The sequence below is a fragment of the Salvelinus alpinus genome, chromosome 4 (genome assembly GCF_045679555.1).
Source record: "Salvelinus alpinus chromosome 4, SLU_Salpinus.1, whole genome shotgun sequence".
Classification (NCBI taxonomy): domain Eukaryota; kingdom Metazoa; phylum Chordata; class Actinopteri; order Salmoniformes; family Salmonidae; genus Salvelinus; species Salvelinus alpinus.
The window spans coordinates 19,902,904-19,921,208 of NC_092089.1; the positions used below are offsets into that span (position 1 = coordinate 19,902,904).

At 41.3% G+C, this 18,305-nt stretch overlaps 1 protein-coding gene across 4 annotated transcripts in view; it reads right to left on the bottom strand.

The window, feature by feature from the left end:
* Positions 1 to 17,676, bottom strand: part of nbeal2 (neurobeachin-like 2) — a 130,421-nt gene extending 112,745 nt beyond the window's left edge. For all 4 annotated transcript variants that reach the window (XR_011674523.1, XM_071395897.1, XM_071395895.1 and 1 more), the window contains exon 1: positions 17,147 to 17,676. Coding sequence is in view for 3 of the 4 variants with exons in the window: in XM_071395897.1 (XP_071251998.1) it covers positions 17,147 to 17,197 (51 nt within the window). In the remaining variant the exon portion in view is untranslated. The remainder of the gene's footprint in view (positions 1 to 17,146) is intronic.
* Between the last annotated feature and the right edge of the window lie 629 nt (positions 17,677 to 18,305).

The window sequence follows — 18,305 nt, forward strand, 5'->3', positions numbered from 1 at the left end:
CTAGTGGGGTTATATTCAAGCTGTTCTGTAGCTAGTGGGGTTATATTCAAGCTGTTCTGTATCTAGTGGGGTTATATTCAAGCTGTTCTGTATCTAGTGGGGTTATATTCAAGCTGTTCTGTATCTAGTGGGGTCATATTCAAGCTGTTCTGTATCTAGTGGGGTCATATTCAAGCTGTTCTGTATCTAGTGGGGTTATATTCAAACTGTTCTGTATCTAGTGGGGTTATATTCAAACTGTTCTGTATCTAGTGTCGTTATATTCAAGCTGTTCTGTATCTAGTGGGGTTATATTCAAGCTGTTCTGTATCTAGTGGGGTTATATTCAAACTGTTCTGTATCTAGTGGGGTTATATTCAAACTGTTCTGTATCTAGTGGGGTTATATTCAAGCTGTTCTATAGCTAGTTGGGTTATATTCAAGCTGTTCTGTATCTAGTGGGGTTATATTCAAGCTGTTCTGTAGCTAGTGGGGTTATATTCAAACTGTTCTGTAGCTAGTGGGGTTATATTCAAGCTGTTCTGTATCTAGTGGGGTTATATTCAAGCTGTTCTGTATCTAGTTGGGTTATATTCAAGCTGTTCTGTATCTAGTGGGGTTATATTCAAGCTGTTCTGTATCTAGTGGGGTTATATTCAAGCTGTTCTGTAGCTAGTGGGGTTATATTCAAACTGTTCTGTAGCTAGTGGGGTTATATTCAAGCTGTTCTGTATCTAGTGGGGTTATATTCAAGCTGTTCTGTATCTAGTTGGGTTATATTCAAGCTGTTCTGTATCTAGTGGGGTTATATTCAAGCTGTTCTGTATCTAGTGGGGTTATATTCAAACTGTTCTGTATCTAGTGGGGTTATATTCAAACTGTTCTGTATCTAGTGGGGTTATATTCAAATGGTTCTGTAGCTAGTGGGGTTATATTCAAGCTGTTCTGTATCTAGTGGGGTTATATTCAAACTGTTCTGTATCTAGTGGGGTTATATTCAAACTGTTCTGTATCTAGTGGGGTTATATTCAAACTGTTCTGTATCTAGTGGGGTTATATTCAAACTGTTCTGTATCTAGTGGGGTTATATTCAAACTGTTCTGTATCTAGTGGGGTTATATTCAAACTGTTCTGTATCTAGTGGGGTTATATTCAAACTGTTCTGTAGCTAGTGGGGTTATAGTCAAGCTGTTCTGTATCTAGTGGGGTCATATTCAAACTGTTCTGTATCTAGTGGGGTTATATTCAAACTGTTCTGTAGCTAGTGGGGTTATATTCAAACTGTTCTGTAGCTAGTTGGGTTATATTCAAGCTGTTCTGTAGCTAGTTGGGTTATATTCAAGCTGTTCTGTAGCTAGTGGGGTTATATTCAAACTGTTCTATATCTAGTGGGGTTATATTCAAACTGTTCTGTATCTAGTGGGGTTATATTCAAGCTGTTCTATAGCTAGTGGGGTTATATTCAAGCTGTTCTGTATCTAGTGGGGTTATATTCAAGCTGTTCTGTATCTAGTGGGGTTATATTCAAGCTGTTCTGTAGCTAGTGGGGTTATATTCAAGCTGTTCTGTATCTAGTGGGGTTATATTCAAGCTGTTCTGTATCTAGTGGGGTTATATTCAAGCTGTTCTGTATCTAGTGGGGTCATATTCAAGCTGTTCTGTATCTAGTGGGGTCATATTCAAGCTGTTCTGTATCTAGTGGGGTTATATTCAAACTGTTCTGTATCTAGTGGGGTTATATTCAAACTGTTCTGTATCTAGTGTCGTTATATTCAAGCTGTTCTGTATCTAGTGGGGTTATATTCAAGCTGTTCTGTATCTAGTGGGGTTATATTCAAACTGTTCTGTATCTAGTGGGGTTATATTCAAACTGTTCTGTATCTAGTGGGGTTATATTCAAACTGTTCTGTAGCTAGTGGGGTTATATTCAAACTGTTCTGTATCTAGTGGGGTTATATTCAAACTGTTCTGTAGCTAGTGGGGTTATATTCAAGCTGTTCTGTATCTAGTGGGGTTATATTCAAACTGTTCTGTAGCTAGTGGGGTTATATTCAAACTGTTCTGTATCTAGTGGGGTTATATTCAAACTGTTCTGTATCTAGTTGGGTTATATTCAAACTGTTCTGTAGCTAGTGGGGTTATATTCAAGCTGTTCTGTATCTAGTGGGGTTATATTCAAACTGTTCTGTAGCTAGTGGGGTTATATTCAAGCTGTTCTGTATCTAGTGGGGTTATATTCAAACTGTTCTGTATCTAGTTGGGTTATATTCAAACTGTTCTGTATCTAGTGGGGTTATATTCAAGCTGTTCTGTATCTAGTGGGGTTATATTCAAGCTGTTATGTATCTAGTGGGGTTATATTCAAACTGTTCTGTATCTAGTGGGGTTATATTCAAGCTGTTCTGTATCTAGTTGGGTTATATTCAAACTGTTCTGTATCTAGTTGGGTTATATTCAAACTGTTCTGTAGCTAGTGGGGTTATATTCAAGCTGTTCTGTATCTAGTTGGGTTATATTCAAACTGTTCTGTAGCTAGTGGGGTTATATTCAAACTGTTCTGTATCTAGTTGGGTTATATTCAAACTGTTCTGTAGCTAGTGGGGTTATATTCAAGCTGTTCTGTATCTAGTTGGGTTATATTCAAACTGTTCTGTATCTAGTTGGGTTATATTCAAGCTGTTCTGTATCTAGTGGGGTTATATTCAAACTGTTCTGTATCTAGTGGGGTTATATTCAAACTGTTCTGTATCTAGTGGGGTTATATTCAAACTGTTCTGTATCTAGTGGGGTTATATTCAAGCTGTTATGTATCTAGTGGGGTTATATTCAAGCTGTTCTGTATCTAGTTGGGTTATATTCAAGCTGTTCTGTAGCTAGTTGGGTTATATTCAAGCTGTTCTGTAGCTAGTGGGCATCCAGTGTGGGTATGGCAGATGTAGCCTGAGTGCCAGTCTGTTTGTGCTACAGTGGTTCCTCCTTTCAAAGTTGTGTCATACTGCGGCACACCCTGCGTGCTGCTGCAGCATTCTGTGGCACGTCATTTCATTCTCAGCCATTTCTTCTGTTACTGCAAGTTATTGCTAGTTTGACCACCAGAGGGCATCTTTGAAAAGCATTTGATAGTATTCCGTATTGGCATTTCCAGAGAATTTAAAACCTTTTTTGTAATAACATAGTATATGGGATTGACTTTAAGAAATTTGGCTTAATTAACTTGATTAATAATATGGTGTTTATGGTGTTAAAATGTAAACAACAAAATGTAAACAACAAAAATAATATTGGAACTCTGCAGTCTTCCCATTGTTTCCTATGGGGGAAATATAGGCATGTCTGTCTATTTTGCCAAATATCTCGCAATGTGTATATTTCGTTTTTTTTTCAAGTCAGGTGTAATCGGTGTGAAATGGATAGCTAGTTAGCGGGGTGCGCGCTAATAGCGTTTCAATCGGTGATGTCACTTGCTTTGAGACCTGGAAGTAGTTGCTTTGCAAGGGCGGCGGCTTTTGTGGAGCGATGGGTAACGATGCTTCGAGGGTGGCTGTTGTCTATGTGTGCAGAGGGTCCCTGGTTCGAGCCCAGGTAGGGGCGAGGAGAGGGATGGAATCAAAACTGTTACACGGGCACCATTTTAAATCAGGAGAATCTCCTCTTTGTAATTATGTATGTCTGGGCAGCGAGCTCGTTTGTCATCGATCGCTAGGTCAGAAGTTTTTATTTTTCATTACGCAGACATAAGCACAGTTGACACCACCGAGGTGCGGATGTTTACTTTCTACACAAGTTGTTTTTTTCCAGTTTCGTCCGACAGAACGGATTGTAGTGGTAAAATAAAAAGGGATACATTTTTTTATGCAATTCTAAGCATCACTCCAGTAGTTAGATAGCCTATAGTTAATATACTGGCAAGTTTGATGTATAACTACTAACATTAGGTGCTAGCGAACATACCGGTACATACTGCTGTAATGATATGCTATGTGGTTCGTAAGGACAGCAAAGCTAACAAATTGTCAGCCAACATAACGTGTAAGGTAACTTATTTGAAAAGTCATTACTTTATTACATTGAGAAGCAAGTAAGTCCTGTCTGGTCCGTTGACATTTTTTGCTTGACTCGTTATGACGTTATAACAACTTACATCTGGTTCGACCGTAATGTTTTGTCAGTCATCTTCGTTGAAGAATGCCACAAGGCAAGGGTGGCTCGTATCAAAATGTGTCATTGGAACCACTTGGTCATATAAAAACCTAGGGACCCAAATGCATAATGAGGAACCACTGTATCATGAATAGTCATTGTTACTCATTGTCATGTTTGGCTTGACAATGACAGCAAGGAGCTGGCATAATAATAGCACCAACAGACTGGCACTTAGGCAACATATGCCTCACCTACAATCAAGCTGTTCAGTATCTAGTCTTGTGGGCGTCCAATAATAAGGCGGACGGCCTTCCACAAATCCACAGCTGACAAGTCAGACTAATGGTACTAGAGACTGGCTGACTCATATTATGATGCAACTACAGAGTGCCTACAGAGGGAGTCGCCCCTTTATAACTTAGCACAATGTCTCTGCGTTTTCAGTCTTACTGTATTGATCAATTATCTCTACACACCCACGCAGCCGCATTAGTTGTCTCATTCATCAGGTTGCTGGAAGCTTTATGTCAACCTCAATGGGATTTCATCATAAATGACTCTTCTTTGCCAAGACAAAACATAAAAAGGCTTTTACCATTGTCTGTCTCAATTCCCAGCATTAAAGTCTTCACCTCGCTATGACAAAACCCTTGATAAAACCAATGACCTTTTCTGTGTTCTCTGGGTTGAACTGACATAAAGGAAGTGATGAATGTGTTGTTGCTCTATTCACGGCAAAGCTGCAATCAAAACAAAGTATTACAGCTTCTGGACTGGGCCACAACAGTAGGAAGCAAGCCTGGGACTTACAACACTTAACTGTGTGTTACAGTTTGAGACACACGGCCTAGTCAACTTAGCTATGCTCTGACAAAGACAAGGCTTTCTACACAACCTCATTCCTGTAAAAAGCTTTGGAGTCGTACCATGGCTAGTAATGGAAGTAGGGCGTTTTCACACAGTTTTCAGCTACAGTTCCAATCAGAGTTAGATTATTTGTTACATTGTGTTTGTTTTTATCTGGTCTGGTTGGTTGGTTTCACATTGCCAAAAATGTCAAACAAACAAAAATTCCTAAACAAAACCATGTGTCCATAATCCATCGAGGATTATGATGAAACTTCACTTCTGTGTACCAATCTTCATATTCCTTTGGTGTTCCAACAACACGCGGTAAGAAACAGCGCAATAGCCGCTCCAGCGGAGACGTGAATAGATTTAGTTTAGGGCCTTTCTGAGATACTCTAACTGAAGCTGCTGTTTGTATTGATTGATTTCACCTTTATTTTAAAATCAGGGAGTCATACTGAGACCAAAGTCTCTTTTACAGATGAGCCCCGAGTTGACTAAGGATGACAAAGATAAACACATCAAGTAAGAACATCTACATCATCATCATCATCATCCAACGATAACACAACGTGTCTGATGAGATGCTGTGGGGACCAAAATATCTGATCAGCTGATAATAGCCTTCTTTTGAACATACTGTAGATATGGGAAGCGTAAGCTTCCTGCTTAACCAGGGCACACAGAATAGGTGACAATAACCACAAGTTCATATCTGAACATACTGTAGATCTGGGGAGGCACATCATGTCTGGCCATGCTCCTATCGCCCAGAACCTCAGATGGACATGGTCCTGTACTGTACACCAGGGACATCATATCAACAAACACGAACAAACTGAAACAGCACTGTGATTCAGACTTAAAACTACAGTCAAAACATCTTGCATGGGTGAATAGTGACTACATTAATCTTGGTAATATCCTACATATTGTGAAAGGTCCATGTTCCATCCATATAGAGCCTAGTGTTCCACTTCCCTGTGTTCCTCCTCTTACCAATAGTTCCCTTATTTCAAGCTGAAGTACAAAAAGGAGAACTTCCTTACATTTCACAGTTACAAACCACAAATACAAGGGGAATCTAAACGATATTTACAGATACAGGAAATGAGTACAAAGTAGTACAACGGAAGGCAATGTGGTGTCCCTAATGGCACCCTATTCCCTATGTAGTGCACTACTTTTGACCAGATCCCTGGTTAAAAGTAGTGCACTATAAAGGGAATAGAGTGCCATTTGGAATGGAATGCATCCAATGCCACACAGTAGCAGGTAATGTCATTGGAGCCAAACACCTGTAAATGTCCCCCTACTAGCCCTTCCCTTTTCACCTCCCAAGTCCCCTGAGCCAATGCCTGGACCCCTGAGCCAATGCCTGGACCCCTGAGCCAATGCCTGGACCCCTGAGCCAATGCCTGGACCCCTGAGCCAATGCCTGGACCCCTGAGCCAATGCCTGGACCCCTGAGCCAATGCCTGGACCCCTGAGCCAATGCCTGGACCCCTGAGCCAATGCCTGGACCCCTGAGCCAATGCCTGGACCCCTGAGCCAATGCCTGGACCCCTGAGCCAATGCCTGGACCCCTGAGCCAATGCCTGGACCCCTGAGCCAATGCCTGGACCCCTGAGCCAATGCCAGACCTCTGATAAACACATATTTATTACTAATGCAGACGACGACAACAACTTACCCATAATGCAACAGTAGGCCTATTTCACATCCTCAAAACAGTATGTCACAACTACTACTATAAAGCCTGTTCCGACACTATCAACACTCTCTGTTGTAAACAAAACCACATGTTAAATAAAAAATAAATAAAAAGTATATACCATGACTATTGACGTTATAATCAAAAGTTTAATTTGCACTGATCTCTCTGATCCCTCTACTACTCTTTGGCTGCCAAGGGTGAAGTTGCCCCTCGATGCTGATCTTCGGTCAGTTTTTCATTTCCCCCACTAACTGTTAAGGTTAGGATTAGGGGTGGGGACACTGATCCTAGATCTGTACCTAGGGGAAACTTCACCCGTTAAACGGCTGCCAAGGCGGGAGGAGGTGGGAGGATGTGGGACGGACTGTGCAGCTGTGCTGCCCTGAGCTGCTTGACATTCTGGGGCGCTCCAGCCTCCTGACATGCACCAGCGGAGGGGGAACAAAGAGCACTTTGGGTTTCCTAATTCAGCTGCTTGTTGGTAAACAGACTCTGGCCAGGGAGGCTGCAGTGCAGGAGGGATCCTAATCAGAGTCTACATCCCAAATGGCACCCTATTCCCTACATAGTGCACTACCTTTGACCAGGGCCTATAGTTCACTATCTAGGGAATAAGGAGCCAGTTGGGACACAGCCAGGGAACTAGCGAAGGCCAGATGAAGCTGGAGGGCCGAGGGAGTACGATACCTTATCTCTGCTCATCAGAGCCCTATGGGCCTCACATGTAAAGTCTAATAGGAGGGTGTAGTGTAGGGTTTTGCTACAGCTGAGTGACAGTGGGGTTGTCACCGTGGTCAGTTACAGCTCTGCTCCACCACAGGCAGTCATTAGATAGATGAACAGTCACCAGGATAATTACTGACAGAGAGATTATACCCATTTCCTTTTCCAGACAGGCAGCAGCTCACAGCTTCCCTGCTTTACTTTCTCATAATTACCCCTGATCCCCCAGAAACTTGTGTTTTCCCATCTCCATGGACCCTACTTTTGACCAGGGTCCATGTTCCTCTCCCACAGGCAGGGGAACAGTGGAAGGGCTGACATCACCACGTCACTACCTCTGGAGGGCATCAGCTACAGTATCACTGTGCTCTGGTCCTGTACATAACCTTCAGGTCAGTATCTCTATGCTCCGGTCTTGTACATAACCTTCAGATCAGTGTCTCTATACTCCGGTCCTGTACATAACATTCAGGTTAGTATCTCTATGCTCCGGTCTTGTACATAACCTTCAGGTCAGTATCTCTATGCTCCGGTCTTGTACATAACCTTCAGGTCAGTATCTCTATGCTCTGGTCCTGTACATAACCTTCAGGTCAGTATCTCTATGCTCTGGTCCTGTACATAACATTCAGGTCAGTATCTCTATGCTCTGGTCTTGTACATAACCTTCAGGTCAGTATCTCTATGCTCCGGTCTTGTACATAACCTTCAGGTCAGTATCTCTATGCTCTGGTCTTGTACATAACATTCAGGTTAGTATCTCTATGCTCTGGTCTTGTACATAACATTCAGGTCAGTATCTCTATGCTCCGGTCTTGATCATAACCTTCAGGTCAGTATCTCTATGCTCTGGTCTTGTACATAACCTTCAGGTCAGTATCTCTATGCTCTGGTCTTGTACATAACATTCAGGTTAGTATCTCTATGCTCTGGTCTTGTTCATAACCTTCAGGTCAGTATCTCTATGCTCTGGTCTTGTACATAACATTTAGGACTACATGTGCGGTCAGGAAGGTGAGTACTCCCTCGTGTTATGAACCCGCCTTCATTTGTATATTTTCTCTCAAATAGCTGTCTATTGATGCACCAGTCCATACTTTCATAAACACTTCAACCTGTTATTACAGTCCACCCTAACAGTAATGACATATATGAAGACAGTCAAAAGAACAATCAATAACCTTGGGGTCCAATAGCAGACAGCCGCCTCTTGAGAATGTACATAACTCTACACAGCCATCTGACACGATCTGACTAGTCCACAATCTCTCTTTTAATGATCAGATCGTTGTGACTGTATACAGAGCCTTCAGAAAATATTCACACACACACCCCTTGACTTTTTCCACATGTTGTTGTGTTACAGCATGAATTTAAAAATGGATTACATTTAGATGTTGTGTCATTGGCCTATACAACAATATGCCAGCACATGCATTCTCTTTGCAATAAGGCACTAAAGTAAAACTGCAAAAAATATTATTTTATGTCCTGAATACAAACTATTATGTTTGGGTCAAATCCAACACGTCACTGAGTACCACGCTTCATATGTTCAAGCATGGTGGTGGCTGCATCATGTTATGGGTATGCTTGTCATCGGCAAGTACTAAGGAGTTTCTTAGAATGAAAAGAAAGGGAATAGAGCGAAGCACAGGCAAACTCCTAGACGAAAACCTGGTTCAGTCTACTTTCCAACAGACACTGGGACACAAATGCAACCTTTCAGCGGTACAATAAACTAAAACAAGGCCATATATACACTGGAGTTGGTTACCAAGACAACATTGAATGTTCCTGAGTGGCCTAGTTACAGTTTTGGCTTTAAAAATCTATAGCAAGACTAGAAAAATGGCTGTCTAGCAATGATCAACAACCAACTTGACAGAGCTTGAAGAAGTTTTAAATATTAATTTGCAAATATTGTACAATCCAGGTGTCCAAAGCTCTTAGAGACTTGACCAGAAAGACTCACAGCTGTAATCACTGCCAAAGGTGATTCTAACATGTATTGACTCAAGGGTGTGAATACTGACACTTCCGTTCAAAAGTTTGGGGTCACTTAGAAATGTCCTTGTTTTGAAAGAAGAACACATTTTTGGTGGATGAAAATAACATAAAATTGATCAGAAACTGTAATCGAACCCACAAATGCTGATGCTCCAGATACTCAACTAGTCTAAAGAAGGCCAGTTTTATTAATTCTTTAAATCAGGACAACAGTTTTCAGCTGTGCTGACATAATTGCAAAAGAGTTTTCTAATGATCAATTAGCCTTTTAAAATGATAAACTTGGATTAGCTAACACAACGTGCCATTGGAACACAGGAGTGATGGTTGCTGATAATGGGCCTCTGTACGCCTATGTAGATATTCCATTTTAAAAATCTGCCGTTTCCAGCTACAATAGTCATTTACAACATTAACAATGTCTACACTGTATTTCTGATCAATTTGATGTTATTCTAATGGACAAAAAAAGTGGCTTTTCTTTCAAAAACAAGGACATTTCTAAGTGACCACAAACTTTTGAACGGTAGTGAATGTAAATGAGATATTTCTGCATTTCCTTTTTAATACATTTGCTAACATTTCTAAAACCATGTTTTCACTTTGTTATTATGGGGTATTGTGATGTCATTATGGGATATTGTGATGTCATTATGGGGTATTGTGATGTCATTATGGGATATTGTGATGTCATTATGGGGTATTGTGATGTCATTATGGGGTATTGTGATGTCATTATGGGGTATGGTGATGTCATTATGGGATATGGTGATGTCATTATGGGGTATTGTGACGTCATTATGGGGTATTGTGTGTGTAGATGGGTGAGAGAATATATATATATATATTCAATCCATTTTGAATTCAAGCTGTAACACAACAAAATGTGGAATAAGTCCAGAGGTATGAATACTTTCTGAAGGCACTGCATGTCCATACCTGCATGACAACACTGAGGATGTGCTGATACCTTGAAATAGTTTTAAAATCTTCCTTATGAATTTAGTTCAACTGTTTTACCCAATCAGAACCTGTTGTTTAAATCCCAGATTTCCCCTTTAAAAACAGGTTAGAGATATGCAGCACTGAAGGGCAGCCAATAGCCTAAATTAGTTTTTTCCCCTCCAAGATAAACAAGAGAGATATTTCACTGACTGCGTTCCAAAATGGCACCCTATTCTCTATATAATACATAGTTTAACCAGACCCCTATGGGCCATTCTCTATATAATACACAGTTTAACCAGACCCCTATGGGCCATTCTCAGTATAATACATAGTTTAACCAGACCCCTATGGGCCATTCTCTATATAATACATAGTTTAACCAGACCCCTATGGGCCATTCTCTATATAATACGTAGTTTAACCAGACCCCTATGGGCCATTCTCTATATAATATGTAGTTTAACCAGACCCCTATGGGCCATTCTCTATATAATACGTAGTTTAACCAGACCACTATGGGCCATTCTCTATATAATACACAGTTTAACCAGACCCCTATGGGCCATTCTCAGTATAATATGTAGTTTAACCAGACCCCTATGGGCCATGTGGGGGACACAGCCTCTGCATGCACAGCGAGGTGCAGGTACATGTGCAAAGGATTGCTAAGCTTTATGTAAGAGCTGAATCTGGGTCTGATGAAGATGTGTGTAAAGAATGTATTGCACAAATCAGAGGATGCACAGCTCCAGTCCCTGACGTGCCAGTGCAAGTTGTATGTTCTATTCCAGATTCTGGAGAAGCAGAGCGATGGCTAGGACTCATGCATTCAGCGTGTGAGCATTTTGACAGGCAGGCATTTTGAATACAGTCAACTCCTGACATTGAAGTGCACATCGAATGCAAGCTCAAACACTGTGTCCTAATGGTAGCATGTTCCCTATGTAGTGCACTACTTTTGACCAGAACCCTATGGGCCTATATACAGGATAAGGAACTGTTTAGGACGCAGACATTGTCAAATACTTTCTTAAAATGGTTTCAGATGTCTTCATGCTCCATTTGGTTCATACAGTGACACCATACTGAGTGTGTGACATGAGTGTCAGACACAGGTACGCAGGCAGACACCCAGTTTAAACATGATACTATAGAAGATGTTAACTTGACTTACAGGTACTGAACAAAAGACCTAGAACATTGCATTCTCATTGAGACTATAGGAGGGGCAGGTGATTGTTAAGTCACCTGTTAGGTTGTTATAGAGTGACACCTCGTCTCAGTCCATTCATTGAGTGGAAACAGTCACAGCAGGTGATTATTACCATACAGTGTAATGTTGTGAAATCATCTGAGAACACCCTTTCTGTTGTTCTATGTCGAAATGCAGGTCAATATCGTCAGCGTCGGTCCTCATTTACCTCCAGGATTTAAGTGCGACAGACTTTGGATGATATATACGGAAATGGTCAATAGGGCTCTTTGTGGGAATAGGGTGCCCTTTGGCTGTGTTCTCATTTCATTTACAACCACAATGTGTTGGTTGGGTTCTGTTCATTTGCAAGCCATCCTACACATGCAAAATTTAAATCTTACTACCTCGCAAAAGTACCTGATGCCCAGCCTGTGTGTGTTGTAAAACCCTGCTGAACAGAGTACATGCAGTCATCTCTGTCAGTCTGAAAGGTTCATGAGGAAAGGAAGTGGCTCCATGACATCACAGTTGTCCTCCAAAATGCAGAGAGATATTGTGTCCCAAATGGCACCCTATTCCCTACATAGCTCACTACTTTTGACCAGAGCTCTATGGGCCCTGGTCAAACGTAGTGCACTATATAGGGCATAGGGTGCTATTTGAGACGCACACAGAGAGACAGATCAGGAGGAAGTGGTTGACATGGTACAGCGGTGACTGTCATGACCCGATGCTAGACACAGATGGGCAGACACAACATAACACTGAGCTCAGCAGTACACCCACAGATAGTGGACAGAGAGAGAGAGTCACAGAGTGAGAGAGAGAAAGAGATAGTATGGGGGCCTACACCTGTGGTGGCCTAGGTAGTCTGGAACACACTAGTCTGTTAAATCTTGTCCAATGCCCAGTCTAGAACACACTAGTCAATAGTCTACCTTTCTCTCACACAGGCTATTCAGATCATTACTGTTGATTTGCCAGTCTAAAGAACAAGTCAAATAGGCTACGTACTAGAGGTCGGCCGATTAATCGGAATGGCCGATTAATTAGGGCCGATTTCAAGTTTTCATAACAATCGGTAATTGCCATTTTTGGACACCGATCATGGCCGATTACATTGCACTCCACGAGGAGACTGCGTGGCAGGCTGACCACCTGTTATGCGAGTGCAGCAAGGAGCCAAGGTAAGGTGCCAGCTAGCATTAAACGCATCTTATAAAAAACAATCAATCTTAACATAATCACTAGTTAACTACACATGGTTGATGATATTACTAGTTTATCTAGCTTGTCCTGCGTTGCATATAATCGATGCGGTGCCTGTTAATTTATCATTGAATCACAGCCTACTTCGCCAAACGGGTGATTTAACAAACGCATTCGTGAAAAAAGCACTGTCTTTGCACCAATGTGTACCTAACCAACGCCTTTCTTAAAATCAATACACAAGTATATATTTTTAAACCTGCATATTTAGTTAATATTGCCTGCTAACATGAATTTATTTTAACTAGGGAAATTGTGTCACTTCTCTTGCATTCTGTGCAACAGTCAGGGTATATGCAGCAGTTTGGGCCGCCTGGCTCGTTGCGAACTGTGTGAAGACTATTTCTTCCTAACAAAGACAGCCAACTTCGCCAAACGGGGGATGATTTAACAAAAGAGCATTTGCGAAAAAAGTACAATCGTTGCACGAATGTACCTAACCATAAACATCAATTCCTTCTTAAAATCAATACACAGAAGTATATTTTTTTAAACCTGCATATTTAGTTAAAATAAATTAATGTTAGCAGGCAATATTAAACTAGGGAAATTGTGTCATTTCTCTTGCGTTCATTGCACGCAGAGTCAGGGTATATGCAACAGTTTGGGCCGCCTGGCTCGTTGCGAACTAATTTGCCAGAATTTATTATGACATAACATTGAAGGTTGTGCAATGTAACAGTAATATTTAGACTTATGGATGCCACCCGTTAGATAAAATACGGAACGGTACCGTATTTCACTGAAAGTTTCCGGATATGACCATATTAATGACCTAAGGCTTGTATTTCTGTGTGTTATTATATTATAATTAAGTCTATGATTTGATAGAGCAGTCTGACTGAGCGGTGGTAGGCAGCAGCATGCTCGTAAGCATTCATTCAAACAGCACTTTCCTGTGTATGCCAGCAGCTCTTCGCAATGCTTCAAGCTGTTTATGACATCAAGCCTATCAACTCCCGAGATTAGGCTGGCAATACTAAAGTACCTATTAGAACATCCAATAGTCAAAGGTATATGAAATACAAATGGTATAGAGAGAAATAGTCCTATAATAACTACAACCTAAAACTTCTTACCTGGTAATATTGAAGACTCATGTTAAAAGGAACCACCAGCTTTCATATGTTCTCATGTTCTGAGCAAGGAACTTAAACGTTAGCTTTTTTACATGGCACATATTGCACTTTTACTTTCTTCTCCAACACTTTGTTTTTGCATTATTTAAACCAAATTGAACATGTTTCATTATTTATTTGAGACTAAATTGATTTTATCGATGTATTATATTAAGTTAAAATAAAAGTGTTCATTCAGTATTGTTGTAATTGTCATTATTACAAATATATATATATTTTAAAAAATCGGCATTGGCTTTTTTTGGTCCTCCAATAATCGGTATCGGCGTTGAAAAATCATAAATCGGTCGACCTCTACTACGTACATCTAACAGTAGTTGTTAGAACACACAGTAAAGGTTTAACCGGCAGACAATGGGGTCACCATAAAAACCATGAGTAATGAAGCCTCACTTAGACAAGGGTTTCCCAAACTCGATCCTGGGGCCCCCTTCTGGTTTTTGTCCTAGCGCTACACAGCTGATTCAAATAACCAACTCATCATCAAGCTTTGATTATTTGAATCAGCTGTGATGTGCTATGGGCAAAAACCAAAATATGTACCCAGGGGGGGCCCCAGGACCAAGTTTGGGAAACCCTGACTTAGAAGACTGACGCACCAGATAATATTCAAACACTGGCACCCACTCTGCATGCAGATACCACTCTGCATGCAGATATTAAACAATGACAATGTCCCATTTCAAAACAAATGCAATCAACCAATGTGACTAGGGCTGGGACAAAACCAGTACATAGAGATACTCAATAGTAGAGCGGCAAGGAAACAAAATACGAAGCGGGTTTAGGAAAACAGCCTTAATGTTGGAAACAAACATCATTATGTTGTCATCCAGAGTCACATGTATTTATTTTCCAAACTACAGCACACAATATGTTACATCCAGCAGGTTAAAGGACCAACGAGTTTGGTCTGCTTCGTGTTTACATTTTTGCCATGGAAAAAAATATTGAGATACTGGTATCGTCCCAGCCCTAAATGTGACCCCACCCAGATGTACTGTGTGTGGGCATCTAAACCAACAGCAATGAGGTTGCATCCTCAACGACACCCTATTCCCTATGCAGGCCCTGGTCAAAAGCAGTGCACTATATAGGGAATAGGGTGCCATTTTGGATGCAAGCTATGTGGGCTGTTAGTGGACCAACAGGACAGGAGGTAGGCCAAGTGAGGGAGGGGCCCTCCTCTGTTAGTGAACCAACAGGACAGGAGGTAGGCCTAGTGAGGGAGGGGCCCTCCTCTGTAAGTGAACCAACAGGACAGGAGGTAGGCCTAGTGAGGGAGGGGCCCTCCTCTGTTAGTGAACCAACAGGACAGGAGGTAGGCCTAGTGAGGGAGGGGCCCTCCTCTGTAAGTGAACCAACAGGACAGGAGGTAGGCCTAGTGAGGGAGGGGCCCTCCTCTGTAAGTGACCCAACAGGACAGGAGGTAGGCCTAGTCAGGGAGGGGCCCTCCACTGTAAGTGAACCGACAGGACAGGAGGTAGGCCTGGTGAGGGAGGGGCCCTCCTCTGACTGCTCTTCTACCTGCTGAAACAGGTCCATCTGCTTTGTCTCCTGCCATGTTTAACCCCTCAATGCCTGCCAGTGCCTCAAGCTATGAGGTAGAGGAGGGAATAGGGAGAGGAGAGGAAGAGAAAGGCCTAGGTATGGTTGCATGGGTGTAGAAGGGAATGTCACCAACTGCACCTCAAAATAGGCATATAAAACGTAATAGGAAAAGACTGCAGTACTCATTGCAACTTTTCCTTAGGCATTTGAAACAGATTGCAAAATCTAGTCAATAATTTAGTATCATTAATTAATTTCCAGGCAATATGTTTTCATTCAAAAAGGGATTCATGAAAAAGGATGGATGACTGACCATTGCCAGTTAGTAGTCACACCCAATTCTAAAATAAACTAAGGACAAGTCTTTTTCCACCACTCTTATAGACATGTTGGTTTTAGGCCTACCTGCATGTAATCTGTCAGGGTTGCAATGCAGACCACTAGTGTGTGTAGGCTATATCAAGAACACACATTTTCATTTGTCGGCACATTTCAGACAAGAAGTTTTGTGACGCTGATGAAAATACTAATATTGTTGCAACTGTTGTGTTCTTGTAGGCTACAATGTATCACAAGCAGGTGCTGATGCAGTAGTCTACAAACTGATACACGCTGGCATAGCGCACGGCCTACGAGTTTTTGGGCAATTAGCTATAAAACTGCAACATTTTCTCTCAGCCTCATGGCAAAATGTGTAGAATAGCTGGAAATTAGCACTAAAACAGCAACATTTTCTCTCAGCCTCATGGAAAAAAATTGTAAAATACCACGAAATTTGCTATAAAACGGCACCTTTTTTCTCTATGCCCCATTGCACAGGGCTTGCACAGACCTTGCGGGGCCGTGAAACTGCGCTACACCACTGCCAATACAATGTTGCAAATATGTTATGCTATGACCCATATCCCTGAATAAATCATCTGTTAAACAAATAAGAGAAGGACAACTATCTATAGGCCTACCCCAACTCTGCTAAAGTAAACATACATGTGACAAGTAGGAACTACATTCAGGAAGTAAAGAGGGCACCTGACCAAAGATGGTGGATAAATAAAGATGATTCACTCAGGCAGTTTACCATTGAAAAAAATGGTCAGTTCCGGTCTACTTAACGGGGTGGGTCTCCCATAGACACTAATTCAGTAGCAGCTGGGTCTGGTCTACTTAACTCATTGACTTTAATTGGACCAGAAAGAAACAGCGAGTGGGGTGTCTCGCTTCCTCTTCCGTCTCTGACCTTGGTAGTAGCCAGCAGGTAAAGGAACCATATGCAGAGTTGTCGACGCCAAGTTATACTAGCATAGAATTAGAACAATGTTTCACAAAATCAGACAAACTAAACAGTAGTGTTGGCATATCACGGAATAAAACTGCCTGTTTATGGACAGAGGCGAAATTTTTATGAGTCGACACGCTCAAAATACATCCTGCATGAATCCCAAATACTTCCTCATACGATTCCGTCTGCTCACTGTCAAAACAACAAGCATTGGCAAATATGGTTGCCAACTGTAGCGTGCACTGCAGTCATGTTTTCCGTTGATACCTTCGAATAAAGCGTTCAAGCAAATATAGGACAATTGCAATTCAACAACAGGTGTCAGCCCCCCCTATTAAACTTACCTTGGTGTAATATAAAATCCACAGCTCATTCAACCTCTCCTTCGAAGCCATTCTCCTCCGTCCTTCTGTGTATAATCCCTTGGTTTCAGTATAAATGTATCATTGTACTTTTACATTTGTTTGCGTTAAAATTGTTTCCAGGAAAAAGAACGAAACATTGGTCTCTTGTAACATCTTGGCAACCTAGCTCGCAGTATCCAAAGTGATCGAAAGACAGAATATTGTATGCTCTCCCCAAAGTTTAGCAGATTGCCAAATTAATTATAAAAGACATGGTTAAAAAAAACAATCTGCCGTGGAAATCATGTCAAGAGCAAGAACAGATCAGGAATTCCAAAGCAAAAGAAACCCGAATGAATATGATGATCCCCCAATTACGAAGTAATTCCCACGGACACAGCAGTCAGATGGTATCTTATTATAATACGGTTTACGTCTTAATATACAGTTATGCATCTCCTTCCATATCTACAGTAAAGTGTCGGCGCAGTGAAGCGACAGGACGTTGACTCCACGCCGTTCTGTAGAAGCCTCCTAAACATCCACTTTTTGGAACGTTCAAGCAAACCCTCTGGCTTCGCGACAGACTGCGAGCGCACTGTAGTATGGACAGGTAATATTCTTAAAGATACATCCACCCTTTAAAAATGTCCATCTAGAAGTTATAAACTAAACATTTAAACAGGACTTACAAAGGCTATAACATGTTGTTTGTTATAATATTTACGTTATCAAATAGAATATGATGATGAAGCCCAAACATAATAAAACATTGGCATCTCACAGATAATAAAGAGCATCATTATCCTTCAAAAGAGAGAACAATGTGCATATTGAACTGACAGGCAATGTGGGGATTTCTGGGAAATGACATTAGTCTGTGCCAAATGTTCCCAAAGGATTTGTCCTAATTACTTGAATCAGCCTATGGTTAATTGGAATAGAACTAGAAATCCATTTCTATGCTATAAACAGACATGTAGGGGCTGTTTCCCTGACACAGATTACTCCTAATACTGGACTTAAAAGCATTTTCAATGGGGATTCTTAATTGAGCTTGGTATTTAGTTCAGGACTAGGCTGTGCACGGGAAACCAGCCCATAGTGTGTTTCTCTTGAGTCTTGCCCATTGCCCACTTGGCTTGTGCATCTCTCTCTC